Source organism: Tursiops truncatus, chromosome 15 (assembly GCF_011762595.2).
Source record: "Tursiops truncatus isolate mTurTru1 chromosome 15, mTurTru1.mat.Y, whole genome shotgun sequence".
In the NCBI taxonomy this organism is placed as follows: Eukaryota; Metazoa; Chordata; class Mammalia; order Artiodactyla; family Delphinidae; genus Tursiops; species Tursiops truncatus.
The window spans coordinates 69,322,486-69,350,314 of record NC_047048.1 but is presented as its reverse complement, the minus strand read 5'-3'; the positions used below and the strand labels follow the sequence as shown (position 1 = coordinate 69,350,314).

Below are 27,829 nucleotides of genomic sequence, written 5' to 3'. Positions count from 1 at the left end.
GGAGAGAGGGGGCAAGAAATGACCCTAGTGACATCGGCCATTTCATTTGGCCTCTCTTTGCCCTCATTCTCACCTCAAAAAAGGAAATAGCATTTCCCATCTTAGATGAAAGAAATACCTTTACATTTTAAAAACCAAAGCTGTCAGGATTAATTGGATAACAGTTGTCAAATTCTTGCAGCTCCTTAGAGGCTGGTGAAAGAGGAGGGATAATTATGGTGCTATTTTCTATGAAGACCCTAGTACGTTTGGGGGAGTAAATAAGTATCTAATGATATTCTTGGTGATTACCAGTGATTGAAGGGGGACTGCTCACGTCAGCAGAGAGGCCTTGCTGAGGTTGGGCCGTAGAGAGAGACTTCACCTTTGATGGTGGGTGGCCAGAGCCCTGCTGTCCCTAAGAGAGGTACACAGGGTGTGGCCCAGGGTAGGAGGGAGCCTCCTCCAGCAGGCTAGCATACCTGCCAGCCCTGGATGGAGAGACGGGGCAGCACCGCTGGTCCACCTGCCCGAGTTTATGGACCCCTGGCTCATCAGGGCTGGCAGTTAGAGACCAGCTAGGCTGGTGGTTCTCAAAGTGTGGCCCGTGGGTCTGCTGCATCAGCTTCACTTAGACACTTGTTAGAATTCTCAGGCCCCACCCCAAACCTGCTGGGGGTGGGACCCAGCCATCTCTCAACAAGCTTTCCAGGTGATTCTGATGCATGCTTCACTCGGGGAGCCACTGTTTTAGAGAAAAATAGCACTGACTTTGGAGCCAGACACACCTAAGTGTGAATCCTGGCACTGCTGCCTTCTGGCTGTGTGACTTTGGACAAGTCACCGCACCTCTCTGAATGTCAAGTTCCTCATCTACACAGTGAGGCTGGGAGGTTAGAGAGGTGGTTTGTAGGATACTTGCTCTGTACTTACAATTCCTTCTAGTCCCACCACAGTTTAGACACTGTCTTGCTTCTTGGCTTTGAAAGAGTCTATTTCGTCTTCCGGGAACATGCTTTCTGCGCCCTCTTCACTTGTCTGACACCTATATAACCATAGGCATAAGCCTGGGGTTTATTTGCTCCAGCAAGTTGTTGTTTTCTTTCTTTGTACACCTCCTCCCCCAGATCAAGTCCGGGCTAGATCTCTCTCCGTGTACATGAGGTATCACGGGACTCCCCGCATCCTCACAACTGCCTTTTACCTGGCATCATCTCCGCGGGGGCAAAAACAGTCCTGCTGACTGCTGTTTCTCTAGAGTGTCAGACACATGGCAAGTCTGCAGGTAATATTTGATGTTAGAACCGATTTCACCCAATTTATAAAATGCTTGGTTCAGGGGGGTTTGGGGGAGGAAACTGGTGAAGGGGTTAGCCTTCATGTGGGGAGGAAACCAAGGCACGGAGGTGCTAGCTGACGTAGGGATGCAGTGGCAGGGGAAACAAATGGAGAAGGTGAGCCCTGGTGGCTGAGGATTTGAGGGGAAGCTGCTGTGGAATCAGGGTACAGACAACCTGTAGCACATCTCTGCAGGGCAGAGAGCCCATCTGATATCAGCATTAGACAGTGTAATGCCCTCACCTCAACCAACCGCCATCTGGTCTGCTGATGAAGGACGAAATGCTGTGAGGTCATCTAGCCAGCCCTCACAGTAAGTCCGTCCTAGCGTCTCCAGGGCAGGCATTTTGCGAAGCTCAGGGCACCTCTTAACCTAACTTATGTACGTGTTTATTTGTTTATTATGGATAGGGTCATGGACCTCTTTGAGAAATAGATGGGCCCTCTCCCCAGAGAAAAGCACAAAAACACAAACCTTCCCCAGTGTTGACCTTGCCACTCTGTGGGGACGTGATGAGGTTGCTTTCAGAATCACACCCAGATGTTGGGAGGTAAAAGCGTCAGGTGAGGCCAAGTAGACTTTAACACTTTACGTCTCTTCAAGCCTTGGTATTTTAAAACTTGGGAGATGATAGCAATGACCCAATTTAGTAATGTGAAGGCAAGACAGCACTATTTTAACAGGCTTAGTCATTTCTTCATTTTGCATTTTTCCCCTCTTTTCCATTTGTGGCTTTTCCCATTGCACGTATACGAAGTAATAACCTAGTATATTCCATAGAGCATGGCAAACATGCTCTATATAAAACACTGTTGAACATTCTCTGAGTGTAATTGGAGCATAAATGTAACTAATCAAAATATTATCGTGCCAACGGATGTGTGAAGAGTTCGGAGATTTAAAAAGTATATATATTTTAGTTCCATGTCATTTCAGTTTAGAGATTTAGAGCTGCAGAAGCAAGGGACTCAGCCCAATGAATGTCAAGAACAATTTGGGGTCTGACAATGTTCCCGGCAGCCTTGTTGTTCTCTTTACTCTTTTTTTAAAAAATAAATTTATGTATTTTATTTATTTATTTTTGGCTGCATTGGGTCTTCATTGCTGCACACGGGCTTTCTCTAGTTGCGGGGAGAGGGGGCTGCTCTTCATTGCGGTGCGTGGGCTTCTCATTGCGGTGGCTTCTCTTGGTGCGGAGCACGGACGCTAGGCACACGGGCTTCAGTAGTTGTGGCTCGCGGGCTCTAGAGCGCAGGCTCAGTAGTTGTGGCGCACAGGCTTAATTGTTCCGCGGCATGTGGGATCTTCCCAGACCAGGGCTCAAACCCGTGTCCCCTGCATTGGCAGGCTGATTCTTAGCCATTGTGCCACCAGGGAAGCCCTCTCTTTACTCTTAATATGACAGCAGCTTGACAACTGATTTCAGTTTTGTTCTTTCCTCCCACTCATTGCCCTTCTTTCTACCTGCTCCAGCTCCCCAGGGCAAGGCCAGCCAATCCCAGGGAACGTGTGATGACCCCTTGCTAGCAAATACAACATGCCCACTTGTGGTGTGGAGCCTAAGAGCTAAATGATGATTAGAATTTCCTGGGTTTGAATCTTGGCTCTGCTGCTAGCTGTGTGGCCTTGGGAAGGTTACCTAACCTCTGTGTGCCTCAATTTTCTCATTTGTAAGAGAAGGTTGATATTAGAATTAAATGAATGAATAGAAGTAAAATGTGATAGTATGTGTTTGCTGTTATTGTTATTAATGAGCAGATGTGACTAATACAGGAAAGGAATTCTTGTGGGAAGATCAAAATGACTGTTTCTCCAGGAACCAGATCCAGGGAAAAGGGTCTCTCCTCCTTCACCCCTTTCCATAGGAGTCTAGTTAGAAAATCCAAGCCAGTCCTGTCTCCTTACTCTCCACTCGCTTCGTCATGTGACTTTAACTCCTTGGAACTGTAGACTTCTCCAGCTGGAGGGAACTTCAGAAGCTCTAGCTGCACACCTGTGCTCCAGGTGAAGAAATGGAGAGAGAATTGCTCGCTCACAGAGGCACCACGTGTCTAAGATGGATGCACAGGAAGGGGTCGGAGTCTGAAGGGAGAGTGACATTGTCTGCCCGTCAGTTCTGTCTCGATCTCGCCGTAGAGTTCTGCGATTTCCCATGTCAAAGAGCAACTCAGACAAACCCGTTAGATTTCACCGTTTGTGTGGCTGAGTTCTCATTCCGTCCTGTGTTGGGTTCCATTGCTTTTCCTACAGTAATGCTTATTTTTCCTCCTGGGATGTTGAGATGCTACACTGAGATGTTGGGGGAGGCAAGTTATGTAGTTATACGTGCGGAGAACCCGGTGTGCTGCATGATGTTTAGCCGGGTCTGGTTTCATCATAAGATTATTAGAAGGTCTAAAAGTGTGAACACTTTTGTTTGGGTTTTGGTTTGGGGAGCGAAGGGGAGGAGAAGATGTTAAAGGGTTCAGATTTGAGTTTTATTCTGCTTTGTCTCCATCATGGTCCTCCTCTCTCCTCCCTCTCTGCTCAGCCTTCTTTTCCTCGCCTGAACTCCATTTCCCTGGTGTCACCACTGCCCTTTCCCCTTCCTTCTTCCTCTGCGCCTCCTCTCCTCCTCTTCCTTCCTGTCTGCTCCTCTGATTTCTCCCCCTTTCCTTATTTCCCCCACTCTCCCTCCCTCCCTCCCTCTTCTTTTCTCTCTCCCTCTTTTCTTCACCTTTCATCTTTTTCTCAGTGATGGGGAAGGAATGCAGAGTCCCAGGTACCTGGTCTTTGGGGGAAGGGTCCACGTTGAGAGCCCCCTTCCAGCAGCACCTTCAGATCCAACCACCTGAGTTCAATTCCATTTTCAACTGCATTATCCACACCTACATGGACTATCAGATAACTTGTGTGTTGGAGAGCTGTCTTAACACATTTGCATATGAAATGCTTAAACCTCACCTTATTGGTCTGAATGAATGATTACAGAAATAGTTATTACTTGTTCACACAAACTGACTCTGACAAAAATGTTCACAAGTGTTCGGTGCCTTTGAAACGTCGGGATGTATTTTCTTTGTTCTAAATAGATACTATGTATCCATTAAGCTGTAGTTAATCCCTCCCCCCATTTTCTGGTATATTAGAAAGGAAGCACATTTCTTTCCATAATTTTCCTTCTAATTATCTAATGATAATTAGAAGGCTTTCATTGATAGTATGAATAATGTCGAATGATATGTTTGTTTCCCTGGCTATTGGTAAATTGTTATGTTTATGATTGACTTAATGATTATTAGTTTTCATGATATTACTGGTAGAACTCTGTTTCTCTTCTACATATATTCTCTTACTTTATGGTGCATTGTATCTTTTGACATTTTTGTGCCCCCTGCCCTTCTATTGTGATCAGACAGCGAAACTTCATCATTCTGGACTTTTAAATTAGGCCATGTGCAGGAGAGCTATAACAGAGGTATGTATAGGGTCAGCAATGCAGGAATAACTGTTCTCTAGGCATTAGTGAAAACCACAGAGAGAACTGCATTTAAGTAATTTAGTGAAGGACCATGGCTGGGCCAGGCAGTGTGGATTTCAGGAACAGCATCACCTGAGCGAAAACCCAGAAGCAGGGAAGTCTGGAGTGTGTATTAGTTTCCTATTACTGCTGTAACAGCAATTTCTGGAGGTCGGAAGTCCTAAATGGGTTTCACTGGTATAAAATCAAGGTGTCCACAGGGCTGTGTGCCTTTCTGAAGGCTCTAGGGGAGAGTCTTTTCTTGCCTTTTCTAGTTTCTAGAGGAAACTTGCATTTCTTGGTTCATGGCTTGTTCTTCTATCTTCAAAGCCAGAAGCATAGCATCATCAAATCCCTGTCCGATTCTGCCTCCTCTGCCTCTCTCATCCAGAATAATCCTTCCATTGCAGGGTCATCTGATTAGCAATTGTACTTCCATCTGCAACCTTAATTCCACTTTGCCACATAAGGTAGCATATTCACAGGTTCCAGGAGATTAGAACATGGACATCTTTGGGAAGCCGTTATTATACTTACCATAGAGTGGATGAGGGCTGTGTAGGGGGAGAGTATTCATATACAAGGCAGGAGATAGAGGCAGGGTACAGAGGTCTCCAAACATACCCATGAAAGACTCTGGACTTTACAGGAAACAGGGAGTCCTCCTTTCCTATAAAGGAGGACTTTCTAGGAAGTTTAGGACACATCATGGTTGGTTTTGCATCTCAGGAAGATGGTCCTACTTGCTGTTGCATCGGTGAAAGAATTAAGGACTAGACCGATTAGGAAGTTGTTGCAGACATCCGTGAAGCAGGCAGAAAGTCCATGACACAGATGTGATGGATGTGAGCTAGGCCAGCGGCTGTGGGAGTGGAGAGGAAGAAGACGAAAGGAGAAACACAAGGAGGAAGCATCCCCAGAATTTGATGACCGATCCATTGCAAGGGGTGGGAATGGGGCAGCAGATTTGATTCTGTTTCTCAGTAGTCTTTGCCATTTTCTTCCTCATTCTATCGAGGTCTCCCCACTACATTGAAAACTTTGGGGAATGGGAAGGACGGAAAGGAGCTAGTTTTTGAGGACCTACAATGCAGCAATCATTATCTAGATACGTTATAAACTATTTCATTTAATCTTCATGACCACAGTATAAGATGTATTTTTGTGGCCGTTTTGCCAGAAAACGAAACTGAGGTTCACAGAGTTTAGGAGATTTATCTGAGGTCATCCAGGCAAAAGAGGAGTAGCTGGGATTCCAATCCAGACCAGGTAACTCTAGGGCTTCCTTGTGTCCTGCATCATCCCCACACACCAGGACTAGGGGGCTCAACAAATAGTTGTTAAATTGCATTTCAGAACTGAGGCTGTGAGTGCCCTGTGTGTGCAGGGTACCCCTAAAAGGCATCGGGCATTTGGAATGCTTAAGAACTCTCTACCTCCTGGAGGTAACATGAGTTTTTTTCCCCTCTTAAATAGCTCTTTGAGGAACCACTGCTGTGACCATACAGCTCAGGCACGGTGGGCAGGATTGTCTATGCTGCAAACTGAAACAGGAGTCAGGTAAACCTGACCCTGAATCTTCATTGTGTTGTGTGTCTTTGGTCAAGTCCCTTCCCCTTACTGGGATTTCTAAAGTGAGTTGGTTGGAGCAGTTAAGCTCTTATGTCTCACCTGGCTATAGTTTGTTATGCTTTGATGAATAATCTACAGTTTCTAGACCAGCATTACTCAATAGAACTGTCTAGGATGATGGCGATTTTCTCTGTCGTCGCTGTACAATATGGTGTCTACTGAGTCCTTGGACTATGGCTAATGTGTCTGAGTAAATTAATTTTTAATTTAATTAATTTAAATTTAAATAGGCACCTGTTGCTGTTAGCTACTAAATCAGAGAGGGCATTTATAGACCCTGAAGTCTCTGATTATTGAACAAGCGTAATTGGTGTGTTTATGACTTTCTACCCCTGTAGCTTTGGGCAAAAAGACTTTACCTGCCTCTTCCTCACTGTTCCTTGCTTTAAAACAGGGATAGCATGACACCGTCTCACTGGGATGTGGAAAGATGCTTAGACCAATGCCTGGCATGTACTAAGTTCTCAGTAAACATTATTGACATCAAACATGTTATAAATTGCATTGGACCCATTATCACCTGCTGCTGACCATTTGTTATGAAATTAACATTTATTGAGTCAAGTCCAGTGTTATACGTAACATACACTGAAAACAGATCAACCACAAAACTTGGACTTGTAGCTTTCATTATCCCGTTTTATAGATGAGGACGTTGAGGCCCAGGGAGGTTTATTGACTTGCTCAAAGTGAGGCAACTAAGAAATGACAGAAGTGGGACTGAAACCCAGTTTTCTTGACTATAAATCCAGGACTTGTTACATGCCGCCACAGCTGCCTTGGCTGCGGGCAGCATTTGGGTCCCTGCCGCCATCCGCTCCCTTCACGTAGGTGCTGGCTCTGGGAGCTGGCAGGGCCACCGGTCTGCAGGGACAGCTCTGAGCTCTCAGAGCTCCGGGCCCTCAGCTGCCAGTTGCGAGCACACTCATGTAATCTTAATGAACAATGTGCAAAGCCATTAAAAACTCAATTAGGGTTTTCTTTTTACTGCCGACGTGAGGACTGCAATCCTGAGGTGCTCATGTGTAAACACAATAGCCACCATCTGCTACGGAGAAGCGTTTTGCCTCCAAAAAGGGGATCTATGTTGCAGACACGTCAATAACGGGGCTCTTATCAAGGCGTTATTATGCATGAAGGGGGGAAAAATGCAAAGTTTATGGCCAGCCAGAGAGTACTTCCTGCTTTAATTCCACAGTTTTTGGTACTACGTATAATAACTATGAGGAAACTAACGCTGTTTTATGTTCCTGATCACGCCAGTGGATTTTGGGGGGGGGGGCGGGGGGGGGAGAAGAAGAAGGGAAGAAATGTACTTACAGTCTTTCTCTTTCTTGTTTCTGGCTGATCTTGGCATAATGACAGGCTCATTTTTGATCTCCAGGAAACTGACAGCCCTGGGATGATATTAATTAAGCCTACCTGTTGATCAAAGAGGGCCCCACCGAGCTGCTGATATATGAGGGCTTTCAGTCCCGAACAGTCTCTAAAACGGCAGGCCTGTGCTCAACTCAGAGATCTGGCTTCCTTTCTGGAGGGTGTGGCCAGACCTCTGTAAGGTAGACGAGATGCGCATGAGGTCTGTAGATGGCAGGATCCCACCCTTCCCTGAGGTACTGTGCTTGCCTTGCTGGATGCTGTGGTTTCCTGCCTCTGTGCCTTTGCACGTGCTGTTTGCTCTTCGTGAAATGCCCTCCCAAGTTACCACCAGGCCCACTTCCATGGAAGGTATCCCAACTGGGAAAGAGGAGAGGCTTTCGTATTCTAATGTGTGGAGTTCAGCTCTGTACCACCAGTATCTCTTTACATCGGCTGATCTACGCTAACCTGATGGGGCTGACAGTATTCCTGGGAAAGGGATATCAGGAGAGAAAAGAAATTGAGCCCTGTGCAGTTAGGATATGAGAGTACTGGACGGAACCTGTTGCAGGGAGTGACTGCAGGGCCACGGATGGAGGAGGAACTCCATCATGAAGGATGACGCCAAGTGGAATTAAGAGCTGACCTGTAGGGGGCAGAGGTGCTGAGTGAGCATAGACCCTGATGGAGGAGGGGAAAAAAAGCCATGTGAGTTTGCAGAAAGAGCTGCCTCTTGAGCCTTGTGGACTCTCGGGCCAAAGCAGTTCTATTGTGTGTCCCCTGAGTCTGTCCCAGGGCAGAGAGACAGTAACAAGGACCCACCCATTCGTGGAGACATCACAAACAATGACAAAGGCACATGAGGGATCTGCACCTGGAAGTGCTATGAGGACAAGGGGACCGGTGTCATTAACTGGGGTGCCTTGGGGACTTCTGGAAATAAATAGGGAGTGTTGCTTGGAGCTGGAGTTTAAAGCTGGTCAGATTCCATTGTCAGGGTTCATGATATGCTCAATGACTGGTGAGGTTTCACTTCTGTTCATTCTTCAAATTCCAGCTCAGCTTAGTCCATTCCTGGAAGATGTCCTGACCCCCACCCCCGGCTGAGTTAGTCACCACTCCTCTGTGTGTACTCACGGCTGTGCTGCACTCCAGCGAGGCTGGATCTGCTGCACGGTCCACTGATTGCGGCCTCTGCAACTCAGAAGCACCTTCTTCCATGGCTGCTGCCCCCTCTTCACAGTCTCTGCTTCACTGAGCTCTGGTTCATCTCATCACTAGTGTCTGGTTCAGAAATTGCGGTTGTGTGTGCCTGTTTGGTAGAACTCACATCCTCTGCCTGAGTCTTAGCTACAGAGGAGACTGGGAAAGAGGACATCTTTTTCATTTCCATAGAGGAAATGGGCTCTGCTTAAAAATTTGAGGGGTTCCCCCAGACATAGGAAGGGAGTTCAGATATTGAGTGGCATGTTTCTACTCCAGGTCATCAGTCTACTGAGCTTGGAGGGTGGCCTGAGAACAGCCACCCACGGGCGGTGGTACCTGGTGAGCCACGGGTGACACGAGGTTACACTGGCCGCTGCCCTGATGAGTTTCCACTGCCTAAAGGGGGATCTTGCCTGCCCTATCCCCAAAACTTACTTTTTTCTGTCCAGATTGGGAGCCAAATGATTCGACCCTACCATTTGCTTTTTATACCATACTCCCCTTCGAAGACGTTCGTGGTGGGTTCTGATACCGCAAGGAACTTTCTACCCTCACGTAGGAACACTCAGATTCCCTAGGGCACCTGCAGTTTAGACAGTGTATAGCTGCTGGCTTCTGATTCGGTCGGTAGCTTGGGAGCGTGTGTGTGGTTGTATTAACACAAATATCTGGAAAGGTGCATATGTTACCTTACATGACAAAAGATGTGATTGAATGAAGGATCTTGCCCTGGGGAGATGATCCTGGGTTGTCTGGGCGGACCCGATGTACAGGGTCCTTATAAGAAGGAGGCCGAAGAATCAAAGTTGGAAAAAGATGTGTCTGTGGAACTACAGGTTGGAGTGATGCCCTTCGAAGATGGAGGAAGGAACCGCGAACCAGGGAATGCAGGCAGACACTGAAAGCAAGGAAACAGTTTATCTCCTGAAGGCTCCAAAAGGAAAGCAGCCCTGTAACACCTTGATTTTAGATTCCTGACCACCAGAACCATAAGAGAATAAGTTTGTGTTGTATGAATCCACCGAGTTTTTGGTTTTTAGTTATAGCAGTAATTGGACACTAATCCGGGGTTTAAATCTCGTGTCCCCAAGCCTCCACCTGCTTGGCTGCCGGGCCTCTTTCTGCCCTCCTAAGGCTCTCCCCAGTCACTCATAAGAATCCTTGGGCATGTTGTGAGTGCATGAGTATAAATAAGATCATTTGCCCGTGTTGCCCCTTTCCGGACTCATGGAAGCTCACTGCCTGCGTGGCGCAGGAGACCCTCACCACGGCTGCTGCTGTGGGTGTCACAGTGTCACAGTCCCCCTCCCCTCTTGCGGGGCGGGCGAGATACCGATGCCGCTGACCTCCCGCACCCCACCACATCCCCAGAGGTTCCTCTCTCACACTCTGTCACTTGGACTCCAGGGCAGCACTGCGCATTCCCCCAGCCTCACCAGGACATTCCTGAGCAGGACTTCTCCTGCTGTTCCCACCTGGCCTGGGTGGGATGGACAGCCATCGTTTTCTTTATTATATATTTTTTTCAGTTTTCTTGTTTACCTCCCTGAGACTTGCACCCAAACACATACCTTTCTGTCTGGTTTACAGGCCAGAGGATGCATATCAGGTCACACAGATCGCCATTAGGGGGTCAGGGTGGTGGTGATGGGGAACGTGATTTGTTACCCTAACCCAACCCAACTCTGGCCCCCCGAGACACAAAGTATCTTAATGAAGGTCCAGGATGTTTCTTTCCTTCTCAAGGATTTATTTTTGGAGTCCATTATTTTCATTCTCTTCTTTCTTTCTGCTTCTTTTTACCCAAGGACACTGCTCTTAATGATGTCCCTATTTGGAACATCCTGCAGCCTTGCTTAGTAACTGTTATCATTTCTCATGTTATCTCCTTAAATAAAGGGACTTGTAGGAAGTAGGGGCTCTACAGGGATGCCAAAATAATAAGGATAATGCTAGTTGCAGAAATAAATGTCAAATGTTTAACGGCTTAATGACCCAATAATAGTTTATTCCTTGCTTGCTTACTTAAAGTCCAAAATGAATGTTCCTAATTGTGGGTGGCCTTCCTCATGGTCATGGTCATGGTCATGGTCATGGTCATTCAGGGAACTAGGCTCCTTTAATTGTGGCTTTGCCGTCACTTAGGCTCTTGGAATCCTGTACTTTCAGCTGGTGGATGGGAAAAAGACAATGCAGCAGTGATTCTGGAACGTTAATGTGCGTACAAGGCACCTCGTGATCTTGATAAAATGCTAATTCAGATGCAATAGGCCTGGGCTGGGGCCTGAGAATCTTCATTTCTTACCAGCTCCCCGGTGATGCTGAGACTCCTGGTCCAAGAATCATCCTTGGAAGGATGAGATAAAAGAGAATGGAGCAGTGGGAGTTGGGGGAGGGAGGGTGGAGGTTGTCTGCTTCTAAGCACCAAGCTGGAAGTGGTAGACTTTGCACTCGGGCCCCATTGGCTGGAACCTAGTTGCATGTCCTCCCCAAACTCTGAAAGGAAGCTGGGGAGTAGAATCCAGCTATGTGACCAGAACAAAGAGGACAGGTTTGCTAATCAGCCAGCAGTTTCTGCTACATGAAGACTTGGTGGAGGGCCAAGCACATCCACCAGCTCTGCCTTCAGGGAAATGGCAGCATCCTTTATTAACAGTCATGGAGGCAGCAGATGGAGAAATCCCTAGACTTGCTGGAGCGGATGGATGTCACATGGCCCCATCTCCTCAGTGAGCCTGCTTCGCCACTGGAGCTAGGATGCAAAGAGGGGGAACCTGAGCTGGTGGACGGGAAACCTTCCCAACTCTCGCTGCTGTGGACGCTAAGACCCCTGGTGTGAACTGGCAGGAGGATAGGAGCTTAAATGTCCACGGGGCATCCCAGGATTCTGAGTGGAGAGAGCCAGACACCACTTGTTTCTCAGGCTGTCTTCCCTACCAGTAGCTGTGCCCCACCCTCCCTCTGTGGCCAGAGGCTTGTGGGTCTTGTGGGTCATCACTCATCTGTCTCAGGGGAACCTTCTGGAACCCTGTGGGATGTAGGTCAGCAAACAGACGTGGGCATGGATGCCAACCTCCCTCAGTGCCTCAGTTTCCCCCCTGCAGTGGTTCCTTCCTTGCTGCCTCAGTTGGGAGTTGGTGATGATTAGAGACAACATCTGACAAGGGACAGCTCTCCATGTACCCTGTGTTACTGCCTGGCTCTAAACTAGGAAACTTGACTCTCTTGGAAACATGGGGAAGATACCACTTTCGCTCCACTTTCAGCGGCTCCTACCCCAGGGGGTGGGTGAGTTTTCTGATTGGTGGGATGTTGAAAGTCTGTTAGCCATTGGTTCAAGTTTCTGTCTTTATCACCTTGCTTCTTGTTGGCTCATTTTTGGGATGAGCCCTAGGGATCTGGGTTGAGTTGGAAGGAAGGAGTCCTTGATCATGCAGCTGCTTTTGCATGCTGGTTCAGGGAAGAAAATGCAGGAAGCCTAATTTGGCCTCAAGTCCAAGTTCCTTCCTCTGATCCAGCTTTGTGAACAATAAAGCGGAGATTTTGAAGTCTCTCTCTCTCTCCTGTGTCTATTTTTAAATTTGTCCTGAACCCAGAGGAGACAGGCTACGAGTGACCAGTACCCTCTAGAACCCCGACAAGATACGGATTGCCCAGCATTTATTGTCTGCAGCGATTAGTCTTTTGGGAATTAGGGTGAAAGAATGAGGCTCCTTACAGCTACTGAAGTGGTTCATCTTGGTTGAGGATAAGTGGTCTCAAGGTTTCATTCCAGCTGAAGATTTTAGTGGCTAAAATAAGATTTCAAAACAGCAGTGGTTTTCTAGGTGGGAATATTCATTCCAGAAAAACTTGAGTTTATCTACTGTGTGTTTTTTTTAAAAATAAGTTTATTTATTTATTTGTTTTTAATTTTGGCCGTGTTGGGTCTTCATTGCTGCGCGCGGGCTTTCTCTAGCGGCGGCGAGCGGGAGCTGCTCTTCCTTGCGGTGCGCAGGCTTCTCATTGCGGTGGCTTCTCTTGTTGTGGAGCAGGGGCTCTAGGCGCACGGGCTTCGGTGGTTGTGGCATGCGGGCTTAGTTGCTCCACGGCGTGTGGCATCTTCCCGGGCCAGGGATCTAACTCGTGTCCCCTGCATTGGCAGGCAGATTCCCAACCACTGCGCTACCAGGGAAGCACTACTGTGTTTTATGATGCAGTTTATTTCATAGAATCATAAGACTCTAAGTCACAGAGTTTAGCCCTCCCAGTTGATTGTGAAATTTCCTTAGAAGGCTCCTCAGTTTGTCCAGGCTCTGTGTAGCCACCTGCGGTGATGAGGAACTCACTTTGTCTCCCAGGCAGTCCATCCCATTTTGCATCCATTTGACTTGTTAAAAGGTCCTTTGAACTGAAATGTGCCTCCCTGTGGTTTCTTTCATAAGTCTGATCTCTCTGGTGACCTTCGTCAGTGAGCTATTGCCGCAGTAATGTGCCTAACAAACCGAGAGGAAACTCAGTGGCAAACAGCAGTGTGTGTTTATTCTCACATTTCTGGGTCTGAGCCCCCGTGGTGGATCTGCTGAGCCAGGTTGGGCTCCTTGGCTATGTGGCTGTGCTTTCAGCTGTGTGGGTGGCTTGGCTTGGTTCTTTACTATCCGTTGAGTTTAGTTCTCTTCCACACGTGTCTGTCCTTGATCCCACGCTGAAGGCGGCAGCAGCTGCTTGGGGCACATTCTTCTCATGGAAGGTGGCAATAGTGCAAGAGGGCAAGCGCAGCTAGGCAAGCATGTTTCAAGCCTCATTCTGTTAGTCTCCTGTTGATCAAAGCGAGTGGAGCCCAAAGTCGTGGGACGGGGACGGGGACATGCTCTCTGCCTCTTTTGGGAGGGACTGCAAGACCAAAGGTCAAGGGCATGGAGCCAGGGAGGGGTGAAGAACTAGAAACAACCATTTAATCGGTCAAAGCAACTCCAAAGAGGCTCACTTCCTTTCTAGGAGACAGGCTTTTCCAGTGTTTGAAAATACTAGTCATGTTTTCTGCAAATAGTAAAGATAGCATAAACTTTGAGGTTGAAGAAAATCTGCGTCTCGTGCCTCTCTGTCTGAGTGGTCCAGGGCGAGTCACTCAGTCTTTAAATAAAATGAAAACTCTCCTTCTCCCAGGGTCATTCTGAAGATTAAATTGAACAATATATAAATAAGACAGTAAGCATCACACTGGTACCCCTTAAGTGCTTAGCAAGTATTACTTACCCTCCATTCCATCTTTCAGTTGGTTCTCAAATTTTTTCAAGGTCTTCTTCACTTATTTGAATATACTGTACTTTTTATATGTCCTCCTCTGATATATTCCTTGTACTAATGCAAGACTCCAGGTGGAATATGTTAAAACAATACCTGGGTGCTGTAGAGTTTCTGCTTCCACTGAGACAACCCAAGCTCGAATGAGGTGATATTTCACCTCATTTCACCCACGGAGGTTGCAGTTAACTAAATTCCTGAGTTTTTATTCCATGCTTCCTGTTGGAGCTACTGTTTTTAATATTTGCTGGGTTTTTTTTTCTGTACATGTTTATAGACTGTTTACTTTGTAGAATACTTCGTGTATGTTACCATCTCTTAATTCTTAAAACCACCTCGGTGAGTAGGATTTTTTATTCCCAGTTACAGAAGAGAGAGGAAATACTCCAGAGAGGAAATGTAGGTTTCTGGGGATCAACCATACCCTCCTAGAGGGACTGGATTTCTGGCCACTGTGTTTACAGGTGTGACTGATTTTCAGAAGGATTTTCTTTCTCTCTCCTTGTCTCTACCTCCCGCCCCCTTTGTGGATCTCCAGGATCCTTCATGATGGTGAACAGCTCTGGGAGGGCCTCTGGCCAGAAGGCGCACCTTCTCCTGCCGACCCTGAAGGAGAATGACACCCACTGCATCGATTTCCATTACTACTTCTCCAGCCGCGACAGGTCCAGCCCGGGGGCCTTGAATGTCTATGTGAAGGTGAACGGTGGGCCCCAGGGGAACCCTGTCTGGAACGTGTCTGGGGTCGTCACTGAGGGCTGGGTGAAGACAGAGCTTGCCATCAGCACCTTCTGGCCACATTTCTACCAGGTATGCTGTTTTACCGTAGTTTGATTTTTTTTTTTTTTAAAGTAATAATCTATCTGTACACCTTTTGCCCTCTTTAGAGTTTAGGTCTAGAAAGGACTTCATTTACTCACTTGTTCAACTCGTGTTTACCAAGCTGCTTCTCCTAACCAGGCCTGGAGGATGCAGAAGAGATCCTCTACAGCCCCTGCCACCCTGGAGATCGCAGTCTGGAGGAGGAAACTGATTGATAAATAGATAAACACTTAGAATATAGTGGGATACATGTGGATTCCATAGGATGCTGGAGGAAGCTAGCTATTGAAGCCTTCTATACAATAATTTCTTATAACAATCTGATGAGGGAGATACTATTATCATGCCTGTTTTACAGATGAAAAAATTAAGGTTCAGAAAGATGAGATAACTAGTCACATATTGCCCCTGAGGAAGACGGTGTTTGGGGGCAAGACGATTAGGATGGCTTCTAAGAGGACCAGACAGCTTAGGCTGAGTCTTGAAGATGAATAACTAATTATTGAAAAAGGAGGGGAAAGACATTTAGGTTGACAGGGGTAGTGCACACCATGGGCTGGAGGAGATTTTGGCGGAGTTTGGAAACTAGGTTGTTTATAGGTCGAAAAGGAGATCTACTGGGAGCTAAGCCTGCAGGGATGGGTAGGTCATGGGGTCTTTGAATGCCAGGCTAAGGAGAGTAAATTTATTCTCTAGGCTAGAGCAGCACTACTCAAACCATCTGTGGTGGAGGACCAGGTTTCTTCTCCTCAACTTGTGGACCAGTCCTTTTATAAACTGCAATCAAAGTGTCACAGTAATGCCAAATTGCTGGGATACTCTCTAAATGCCTCTTATCTCGTTGAGGAGCCTCTTATCCCATTGAGGACTGATGACACACACTCTGCAGGGTGTCACCAGCCCACAGAGCTCACTTAGAGGAACACAGCTCCATGTTGTGGCCTGGGGCTGTTGAAAGTTTTTTTTTTTTTTTTTAGCGTTATGCGGGCCTCTCACTGCTGTGCCCCCCCCCCGCCCCCCCCCACCCATTGCGGAGCACAAGCTCCGGACGCACAGGCCCAGTGGCCGTGGCTCACGGGACCAGCTGCTCCGTGGCATGTGGGATCCTCCTGGACCGGGCACGAACCCGCGTCCCCTGCATTGGCAGGCGGACTCCCAACCACTGTGCCACCAGAGAAGCCCCCGAAAGTTTTTTTTTAAACTATGCTATTAAGGTACAACTTACGTATCATAGAATCCACTTATTTTAAGTATGCAATCCAGTGATTTTTAGTAAATCTATTGACTTGCACAACCGTAAACCAGCTCTAGAACATTTTCATCAACCCCATAAGATCCCCTGTGCCTGTTTAAAGTTAATCCCCATGCCCACTGATGGAAGGTTTTAAGTAAGAAAGTGACATAGATCTACTTTTGGAGAAATTTCTCTGGAGTCGGAAGCAGAACAGGGACCTCAGGGTGGCAAGGTGAGTGGCTGGGAGATTTGTAGGCATCCTTCAGTTCAAAACCCATGGTATAGTTCTTTCAGATGTACCGTGCAAGCAGTTACAGACAATATGTAAATGAATGGGCGTGGCTGTTTTCCAAGAAAACTTTATTGTACAGAAACAGGTGATGGACCAAATTTGGCTTCCAGGCCATAGTTTGAACCCTGATGTAGGTGATAAAGCTGAGGTCGAGAGATGGACAGTAAAGTCCAAGAGCACAGAGCAAATCATTGGCAAAGCTGGGACCAGAATCCTGCTGCCCTGGTTCCAAAACTCCCCCCGTTGCACTGAGTATAAACTTCAAGTGTCTGCATAAGTCCATGGATCCCATCAAGGAGGCCTTAGGGTTCTAATCTGAAAACCCCCTACCTAGGGTCTGATGCAAATGGATACAGGATGGGGCCACAGGTGCAAGTGGAAAGAGCAGGAAAAGTGACCCCAGAGAGGGATAGACCTATGGTTGGCTATGCTCTTCGATGGGGTATAGAGGGAAAAAAGGACATTTCTTAGGCATCTCTTACGTCCCAGCTCTGTGGTAAGCATATTGCCACTCATTTATCTGACAGTAACTCCTGTATTGGGTAGCAACATGTCCTGTGTTCCAGAGAAGGGGATATTATTGGTCAATTGAGGTCCCCGTAATCCTGCCTGCTCCAAGCTCCAATCCTCTGCTCCAAGCTGAGTTTCCTGCTTTTAGGGAAAAAAACATGCCCCTTCTGAGAATCTTCCGTTCACTAGCTGTGCGATGTTGGGTCTATCCCATCATCATTCTGAATCACAGTTCTCTGGTTTGTAAAATAGAGATGTCAGTGGGTCCAATGAAGGGTTCTTATGTGGATTAAATGAGATAGTATATATATAACATCATATCAGGCTTGCAGTGGGCCTCAGCAGTTATTGGAAGGAAGGGAGGAGGAAGAGAGAAGAACAGACAAAGAGGATGGAGGAGGGAGGCCTTCTTTAAAGAAATACTACCGTGGTTGAGCTCTGAGCCATCCCTGTCCTAAGCAGCCTCATCGGGGAGAATGTTCTGATTTCCAGTCTGTTGGGCACTGCAGCGTCATTCCATTCCATTTTCTCTGCTCTTAGCTTTGTGGTGAAAAAGCCACTAAATACACTGAGAGCAGAGGTTTAGAAAAGACACGTGTGTCTTTCAGACACACACACAGCCAGTAACAGATAGTCCCTCGGCCATACACACGGGAGCACACACGAGTGCGCACCCGTACCGGCCTGTTCCCAAACCTGCCACAGATGCAGGGGCACCACCTACACATATATCAGGGGAGAGAAAAAGGGGCCCATCAGGAGATTCAAAGACACTTGCCAAATGCATTTTAAAATTCACCAGACCCCAAGCTCTGGCTCTGCATGCATGATTCTGTGGACTAAATACCATTTCGGTTCTCAGCACTGCTGGGCTTCAGACCCTGATGGCTTATGTATTCATTTATTGAAGTCATATTTCACAGTCCTAAAATTGACTTGTAGCTCTGTAATAAGCAGGGACATTTCATCTTTCTTATTAGTGGGCTCTCTGGCCCCAGGCCGTCAGCAGGGCCTGGGATGAGAATGTTCCCCCCACTGTCCACCCCTCGCCTGCCTCTTCGCAGGAGAGCAAGGGCGCATCCGGTGCCGCTGAAGGCGTACTGCAGGTGGCTGCCCCTTTCCAGGTGATGTTAATTCTATTTCATGTTTTTTAATGATTCCAAACTTTTCTGTCCCAATATTTAAAAAAATAAAAGAACTTGAGTCGTGCAGCCGCTTGTTCTCTCTAGCCTCCATCACCTGCCTCAGTGAAATTACCTTTTATTCAGCTCTGTAGACCTCTGAAATTTAAGACTCACCTGACTTGGACTTAACTGGATTCGAAGCCCAGTCCCTTTCTCAGGAGTTCCTCTGGCATCTGGCGCTCTATGGGTTTGGTAACCTCTTGCACAATTCAGGAGGGGGCGTCGCAGGGAGGGGGGCCACTTTACCTCCTTCAGACTCCACCCCGACTCCTCTTTCACTCACCCACCACCCCTGCCCGCTAAGCAGCGAGCACTCCTTGTCTTAGGCAGGCCTCCTGGGGCTGGTGTGGGGAAGAGCGTCTCTCTCTTGATTTCACCCCAAGAAGCCCCACCCCCACCCTCACCATGAAAATATATGTGGTCCTCTTCCGAAGAGGAGTGCTGGCGAGCCAGCATTTTTCTCTCTCTTATCTTTTGAGAAGGTGTTTTGCAGCTCCTTGAAACTTTTGCTCTACAAATTCTCTGCTTGAGGACTTCAGTGGTGAGCCTAAGATGCCAGGCCCCTTAAACTGTGTCCTGACATAGCCACACCCTCCCCCAAACAGGCACACAGCCTGCCTTTTGTGGAGGGGATGAGGGTGACTCATCTCTGAGCCTCTCTTGGGATGTGACTTCCTGGCTTTGCCCAGCAGCTCCTGTGCCGGGAGAGGTTTGTGCCTTTCCATGCAAGCTCCACTTCCCCAAACCAGGAGGTCTCTAAAGGTCTAGGGCTTGGGGGATGTGCAGTTGACAGCAGGGACACATGGCAACCTTGGGGTTGAAGGCTGCCCTGCAGGGAAGTTGGGGTTCCCAGCCCAGGCCTTCTGCTCCAGTCCCGGCACCCCAGTGTCCCTGCCTCCATACCCTGACGTGGAGCATCACGGGGTGGCCTTCTTCTGGCCCCCTCCACCCCGCCCTCGCTACTCCCTGTCAACTAGAGCTCCCTTCCTTCTCACAGTTCTTCACTCACTCCTCTGGCTCATCTCCCATTCCTGGCTCTCATTCCTCAAGGGCCTTGGTTTCCTTACGAGTGTGCTTTGCTTGGAGATGACCATTCTCCTTCACCTCAGAACACCTGGGCAGGTCTTTCTATCACTGAGGGTCTTGACATCACCCTGTCCCTTTGTGGTGTCTGTCCCCAGGAACTGGAGCTGGTAGGTCTTCCTAACCAGGACCAGAAGCACATTGATGGGATAAGCATCTCCACCCGAAGCTGCAGATGTCTTCTGGGGCGCTTTCTGACCAGAAGGGAAGAGAGGACTCCAGTGGTCCACATTCCCCAGAACTTGGTCGGCTGGGAACCTAGCCCCGGGGGCTGAGCTGTAGCTGTAACAGCTGCTTTTCCTGAACCCCACAAGACAGTGCTCTGTTCTGCTATTGCGTTTGTTTGAGTGGGCTTCTTCCTTTTTTATCAGCAGTGAGAATCCAGGGGGGCCCTCACATCTCTCCTGAATGTCCCTGGTTGTGCTGCTTCCCTGTGAGCTGCCCTTGCACCCTCTTGCTGCAGCCAAACCTGATTTCTCTAACTGTGTTCCGTAGTGCCCTGCCCTGTGGCTTCATACAGAAGCTCCTCGTGGTCAGAAACTTGAACCATGAATCCTAGCAGTCATGTGCATTGCCAGATTCCCATCCAGAACCCCAGCAATAATGGGCATTACCAGGATCTCGTTCAGAACTATAAAGCATGCAGCATGGATAAGAGGGTGTTTAGGGTTTGGGGGCTATATGTAATTGCTAGAGGCTGACCCTGCCAACTTAACCCCAGTACCCACTGCTTCTCCGTGGCTAAGGCCCGCCATCCCATAATCTTGCGGTGGCACGTTCTAGCCACCATCTGAGATCTCCCTCTCTGGTGCCTGGCATTGTGCTCCCCAGGGTTGGCCCTTGTTTCTGGAAGCAAGCAGCTTGCCCAGGAGGTTGCATGTGGGCCTCGGAGTCAGCCCCATTGTGAGTGTTCAGGGGACAGGCCTCAGCAGGTGAGTCCAGGTGGGCCCTTGAAGATCCAAGCCCGTCCATCGTGGGCCTTCCTTCCTTTTCTTTCTGGGCAAGAATGGTGGACTCCCTGGCACTGTTCCTGATAACCCCAGCCTTGTGACCTTCTACTCTCATGCCACTGAGGGCTCTATCTCATGGCAGTTTGCATGACTTTAAAAAAAAAAAAAAAACAACTCTGTCTCTGGAGTTGCATGCCAAGAACAGGACCCTCTTGGCTCCTGTAGGTTTTGCGAGCACTCTGCTCTGAGCAGTCTGGCAGTGATGGGGAGGATATTCCCCATCTGTTCTGGGAGGTGTTTTATTCTCAGCTGCATCCAGGACCTGCCTTTTGTTGTAAACATACCGTGGATCCTAATTCTAATGTCTTGTGAGTCCAGAGCCTTCATCAACGATTCTGGGGGTTGTCACCGTCTCCTTCCCCATGCTTCTGCGCTCTCTCCCCTCCACCTCCCCAACCGCCGTGGCACCTGCAACCACCTGTGCCTCTTAATTTCCGTGTACCTCCACATGGACCCAAAGCCCAGCCCCTACCAGTTCCCACCTGTCATCACTCACATCAGAGTCTGTTGAGTGTAGGAATTTTAGTGGAAACTTGGGATGAGGGCACAAGGGGTAGTCTCATTGGGAAGCCCATTACTTTCTTCCTCTCCCACCATTCCCTTGAATTTTCCTTCTCATCTCCCATCACTCTGCCCAGAGAAAGGGCAGTAATAGTAACAGTCATCAGTGTGTTACTATACGTATTGTAAGCATTTTACAATTATTCATTCATTTCATGAAAAGAACAGTACCTTCTTCCCCTTGTTTCTTACAGAATATTACTCATATTTGAGAAACCCAAGACTCACCTACCCCAGTGCGTTACAGAAAAAAATTCCCCAGAGGAATTCTGATAAATAAAAGATTCTCTGTCTCATTATAGAATCCTTATTTCTGCAACAGGAAGGAGAGAGAGCGGTGAACGAATGTATGTTTCACTATCATACATCCATTCTCTCATGACCAGCCTTGGGTTCGTTCATGGAATATTTGTTAATAATTATGATCTAGGTTAGATACTGAGTAATGATGTGAGAAACAGAGTGTCAGAAGAGTTCAATAGAGTTGGACTTCGATTAACTGGGAAAAAGTCAGAACTCTGCTTAACCAAGTGTTTTGGTTAAATGAGAGTAGGGCTGCTTTTCATTGAAGTCCAGTGATGGACATGGCTGCGAGCCAGGAGACCGGGGCCTCAGTCCTCGATCCACCTCTGGCTTCCTTTCTGAGCTTTGGTAACTTAGTTTGCCCCACTTCTTAGGGTTGTTGAGAGGCTAGACTGAGACTACCTACTAATAAAAGGTTAATGTGGTTGACCTTTATTATTGTGGTTTTATTCCTCTATTTTTATTATTATTCAGTCTTAGTTGATGATGTGCCCCTCTGTTCAATACTGATACCTCCGCCAGTATCCTGACCCCAATTGACTTCTGTCCCTTCTAGAATCTTATTTCGTCAGTCCCTCATTCCCTTGTATTTTACGCTATTTCCCTGACACATTCCTCTCTACCTAAAAGCATGTTCCAATCTCTACCATCCTAAGAAATCCACTATTGGGCTTTCTGTGCTTGGCCTTAGGCCCTAGTCCTTTCTCTGAACTGTCTGCTCTGTCTTCCAAGGTGACCTCATCTAGTTCTATAGCTTTAAATGACATTAGATGCCAAAGCTATCACATTTGTAGCTCTGGTCCCAGATTATCCATGAGCTTCAGAATACAATGCCAGCTTCCTACTCAGTATATCCATTAAGATGTTTAATTGGCATCTCGAACTTAACATGACCAAAAGAAATCGTGATGTAGCCCTGCCTGTGTGCCTAGACACACATGTTCATCTTCCTCGTGTCAATAAGTGACACCAGAATCAGCCTAGAAGCTCAAGCCTTAAATTGAAGAGTCCTCATTACATTTTTTCTTTTCTTCACTCTTCCCCTCTTAATCTAACAGCAATTATTTTCATCTCTACCTTGAAAATATCTCTCAAACAATCAGCATCTCTATTCTTCATGGCCAACACCATTGTCCAAGCCATACTCATCGTTTGATTGGGTCACTACTATAGCCAACTGTTAGGTCTCTTTGTTTCATTTTTGCTCAAGCGCCCCCTACCCCCAAGTCAATTTCCACAGAACAGCCAGAATGATCTTTTCAGAATGTAAATTAGATCATGTCACTTTCCTGCTTTAAATGGTTCACTAACAGCAGAAAATTCAAGCTCCACACTAGGTCGTGTAGGACTCATGTCATCTGACCCTCAGCTAACATCGCAGCCGTGCCTTGTGCTTCTCTAGCTTATTCACTATATCCCAGCCACACCAGGGTCTCATTCTCATGTTCCCAGATCATCCCTGAGTTCTCTCCTGCCTCATGGCCTTTGAGTGTCCTACCACCACTTCCTGGACTTGCCAATTGCATCCTTCCAGTCTACTCTTAATAATTACCTACTTAGAGTTCTCTCCTGACCACTCTAAGTAAAGTAGACCCTCTGCCGCTTAGTTAATCACAACATTTTGTTTATTTCCTTCATAATACCAATCACAAAATCAATTTAATTTTCCATATTTTTCTTTTTAATTTCCATTTCCATTCATAAAATGTAAAGTTTATCAGGGCTTGGCCCCTAACCTTCTTGTTCACTTTTATAGCCCCAACATGTGCCTCAATGCTTGGTACAGAAGAGAGTCTCTATAAATATGAATGAATGAGGCACTCTTCCTGTTCCCAATAGGTTTAGAGTTTAGAGAATGAAATAATTCATGGACAAGCAATTACAATCTGCTGTGATAGGTGCTATAGTAGAGTTAATTGTACTGTGGTACATAGCTGACACAGGGATAGTATAACATGCAGAGAGAGATGAAAATGTAATGCACCTCAAAGCACTTACCTTTTATTGTAAATATAAAGGAGCTCATTTTTATTGCAGAAAATTTGGAAAATCTAGAAAAGTGTAAAGAAGAAAACATTCAACTGCTGTAATCTCTCTAATGTCATTAAAAAGATTACATTCATAAATCATTGCCAATCCTACTTCATCTGTTGTGAATTACATGCTGAACTCACTTGCTGATTTTTCTTTTGGAGAGTTTGTTTTGTTGATTCTCAAGAATTGTTTACACAAAACATGATATTTACCTTTTAGCTGGCATATATATTGATATTACAGATATTGTTCTCAACTTGCCATTTGACTTTTAATTTTGTTTTATTCAGACTTTTGTTAACATATAAAACATACTTTGATATTATAGTTATTATGTATTTAAGAAATATACAATATTTCAACTTTAAGAAATTGATTTTTAAGCTTTTGTCATTCATTTATTGCTTCAGGGAGTTCAGTTAGGAAATGTATAGACCCAAACCTGTATGGTTTCATCTTTGAAGGATTTATTGAAGCTATACATTAGTCTATTATATGATATTTGTGTAAATAATCCATGAGCATTTGAACAGAAATTTTATTCTCTCTTTATATTTGTTTAGTAAATGCATTATTACTCATATTAGATACATACTTGATATTTTTTCCTGTTTGGTCAGAGTCTAAGACACAAGTGTTAAAATCTTCAGATGCTGGGGTTTTTTCCCATCATTTTCTCCTTTTAAATCTATTGACTCACGCATTTTTTTTTAAATGACCATTTTAGTCCACTTAATGATTTTTGTATTTCTTTTTGGTTTAAATTCTACTTTGATGCTTTTGCATTATGTTTACAACAACTATTTTCTGTTTATTTGCATTTTCCTATTATGTCTTTGTTCAACTTGTTATTTTTAAGGTTACTGAGTCATTCTGTATTCGGTGTTTATCTTACAGCATACGATTAGGCATGGTTTATTTAGACAGTCTGAGAGCTTTTCTCTATTTTAACCTATGTATATTTATTGTCACAATAGAAATTTTTTCTTTTATCATTTTTACTGTGCAATTTGAATGCTTTTATGCTATTTCTTTTAAATGTTTTTCTGTGTTTGGTGTGTTTTCCTTTTATTTTTTCCTATGGACTTTGCTTTTGGATTCCTTTGAATTATTAAAAATATAATTAGATACGTAATTCTTTATCGGAAGGTCTTCTGTTGACTTCCTTCTGCAGGATGAGGCAGCTATCACACTTTTATTTCTACAAACTTTCCCCCTACCCTCTGCACAATTTTGTTTGTTCAATCTCTCGTAAGGACCCTGCTATCTTAGTAAACCCCTCTTCTGGAGTGATTGTCATGCTGGTGCCAGCTGCTCTATGTTTGATGTGACTGTCAGCGCCAAGTCACTGTACATAATTCCCAGGCAGCAGTGTGTTGCCTTAGTGATAGATCTTACCACCCAAGGAGGCTGCCTCTTCACAGCCATCACCACCCTTTCCACCATTTCCCTGCTCACTTGTTACAGCTGTAGAGCTCTGGACCTCACTGACACCCCTGGCCTCTGAATCCACTAACCTGAAGTGACCACATGGACCACAAAAAGATTCCACCTGGGGGTTTTTCTGTTGATCTTATCACCCACCTACATTCCATCCACAGCTTGGACTGAGGAGTAAAAGACAGGAGAGAGAGAGTCTATTTGGTTGGCTGTTGAGATGATAGAGGTGAAAAGTGATGAAGATTTGAACCAGAGCAATGGCATTAATACCCAGCTGGTTTCGATCTACAGGATGGTTGCTTCATATGGTTCACCTTAACAGCAGAGATGGAAAGACATGGACAGATAGGAGAAATACTAAGACAGAGTCAAAAGAAAAAAAAAAAAAAAGGATGGGAGGAGTGGGGCAGACGGAGAAGCCCAGGCAGATGTCTGCATCTCAGTTTTCAATGACTGGATGGGGCAACCCACTGAGGTCCATCGTTCAGGAAGGATGGCCCATTGGGCAGTGAGGGAGACAGCTCAAGTCTGTTGTATACAGATTGTGTTGGAGGATCTATGTGATATCTAGGTGGAAATACAGATCTGTGAGCTGGATAAGTGAGACCCACATTCAGGTGAAAGGTCTAGAATGGAGATCTGGGCTTGGGAATTATCAGTGGATTGATAGCCATTGACGGAAGAGTGTTTTCAGTTTACAGAAATGAATAGAAGAAGCCCACATTTGAAGAGTGGGTATAGGAGAAGTGCTTACAAAGAAACCAGTGGTAGAATAGACACAGATTGATGAGAAGAGCCATGAGAGTAAAGTGTCGCCTGACCCGAAATAGAAGAGAAACCCAGAGAGGGAGAAGCTATGAACATCAATAATTGTAGGAAAATGGTCAAATATGAAGAATAAGTATAGGAATCATTTGCTGAGAACCTACCATGTGCCACATATAGTTCTAAGTGGTGTAGTAGCTCCTTTCACCTGAATCATTACCCAGTGAGGTAGACACTATCATTACAGATGAGGAAACCGAGGCACAGAGCAGTAAGGTAACTTGCTCAAGGTGTACACATACAAGGTGGAACAACCAGGACTAGAGCCCAGGCATTCTGACCCAGATCCCAAGCCCTATACTGTTTTCCTTCTTAAAGTAAGATAACGATTGAAATATGTGTATTGGATTTAAGCAGTAAGAGCCCTAGTAAGATTACTGGTGTCTGCCATGCAATCAGTGTTGGGGGAACTGCTGAGGACAAAGTCCAGGTGACAGGGGTTGAAGTTTTGCACTGGGAAGTAGGGGAGTGTAGAGTGAGTGTAATTAAAACTATTGAGAATTTTAAATGTGATTGAAACACAATTGGGCTATAAATACAACTGCTGCCAGAGGGTAGCTTTTAAAGAGTAAGAGAAAATCCAAGCGTTTATGTTTGTCAGAGTCAGGAATAAAAGGGAGGATTCGGAGATATGTTAGAGAGAGAGAGAACCAAGAAGCTGGAAAATGCAGCAAAGGTAGAGGTCAAGGGCGCTGGGGTGTGCCTTGCAGAGAGGGGGCAGTGGTTGGTGTGTAGTCATCTGACCCATGAAGATTAGGTTGATGGGTAGGAAGTTAGAAGTCAGCCCCTCTGTAGTCCTCTTGCCTCTTAGAGATGTGATGTGGGTATCTTGCAGGGATTGGGTAGGTGATGTTGAAAGGGGAGCATTTGTGTGGGGTATAGGAGTGGAGAAGGCACTTTTGCAATAGAGTTGCCAACACTGAAATGTGGAACTGGGGCTTTTGGTGAGAGTGGTATGGGTGATGAGTCAACAGAGTGGGGGAACCCTGGGTTTGTTGAGAATACAGGGAGGTCCATGCAGCATACAGTCTCTAGGAAAGTTGAGATCCCGGGTGCCACATGCACTGCAGAAGCAGGTTTAAGAGGGGTAAGTTGGGAAAGGAGTGCGTGGTAGCGGTCTGTGCCAAAATACACTGAAAATTCCAGTTTGTGGAGTGGAGGACAAGTGTGAGCATGTGGCTGAAGCTGATTGGAAGACGAGGCCATTGGAATTAGGGAGGTCAAGGGCATTGGTCATGCTGTCCACACAGATAGTCACATCTCCTTTGTGAAGGTGGATGGTGGGTGACAAGGAAAGCTGTTTACTGAAATCAGCAGTTTGAGTGGGAGTCAGAATGGAGGATTCAAAGAACTTGTTGCCCTTGGATTCCCGGATACCAACAGTGGTGCCTGGGGCTTATTTTCAAGAGGTGTTACTAGGTAATTCAGATGGACTGTATTCCTTGGAGATGTGGAATTAAATTAAGGTAAACCCTGCTTGGCTTATGGCGGCTTCTCCCTCATCCTTCGTAAGAAAGTTGAGATATTCAGAAGTCATTCTTCTTTGTGCTTCCCCTGAAACAACAATGAAAAAGGTGCAGATCGGGGTTTCCAGGCCACATTTGGGTTGTTTTCCCCGCAACCCAGTGTTAGTTGTGAAAACCGTTAGAAATGTTCCATGTGGCTGGTTATTCTTTTGCTAGTCACCGGAATGTGGTCTTTTTACCTTATTTTGAAAATCCACGTCAATTGCCGGGGTAGCATCCTAGCCTAATATAAGACGTCTTTTGGTAGTTCTAGTGGGAAGCTGAAACATAAATTGTTTGGGGGCTGGGCAGCTGTGATGAATTCCTACAACCACTTCTGCGAAATTGACTCCTGCCTTGTGTGTTGCAGGTGATATTTGAATCCGTCTCTCTGAAGGGTCATCCTGGCTACATCGCTGTGGACGAGGTCCGGGTCCTTGCCCATCCATGCAGTAAGTCTCTCCCCTCATCCTAACACAGCCTGGCTCCATGCCAGACTGGGTAGCTTGGAGGCTGCAGTCCCCCCCTATTCATTCAGCTCACAAACCTCTCTCACTCTCTTACATACTCAATGCAATCAGTCCTGAATAAATCCATAATTTTGCTGCCTGTAGGCAGCACCTCCAGGACTTTGCAGAGAGCGGCAAAACATCTTTCTTTGAATCTGTCTATTAAGGGAGTCTAAAGTCCTGATTGTTTGTTAGCGGGATTCAGACCACTGAAGTGGAA

General features: G+C 46.3%; 1 protein-coding gene across 2 annotated transcripts in view; it reads left to right on the top strand.

Moving 5' to 3' along the window:
* Nucleotides 1-27,829, top strand: part of PTPRT (protein tyrosine phosphatase receptor type T) — a 1,098,787-nt gene that overhangs the window by 371,407 nt on the left and 699,551 nt on the right. For both annotated transcript variants that reach the window (XM_033841064.2, XM_033841065.2), the window contains exons 3-4: nt 14,836-15,107; nt 27,471-27,552. In XM_033841064.2, coding sequence (XP_033696955.1) covers nt 14,836-15,107; nt 27,471-27,552 — 354 coding nt within the window. The remainder of the gene's footprint in view (nt 1-14,835; nt 15,108-27,470; nt 27,553-27,829) is intronic.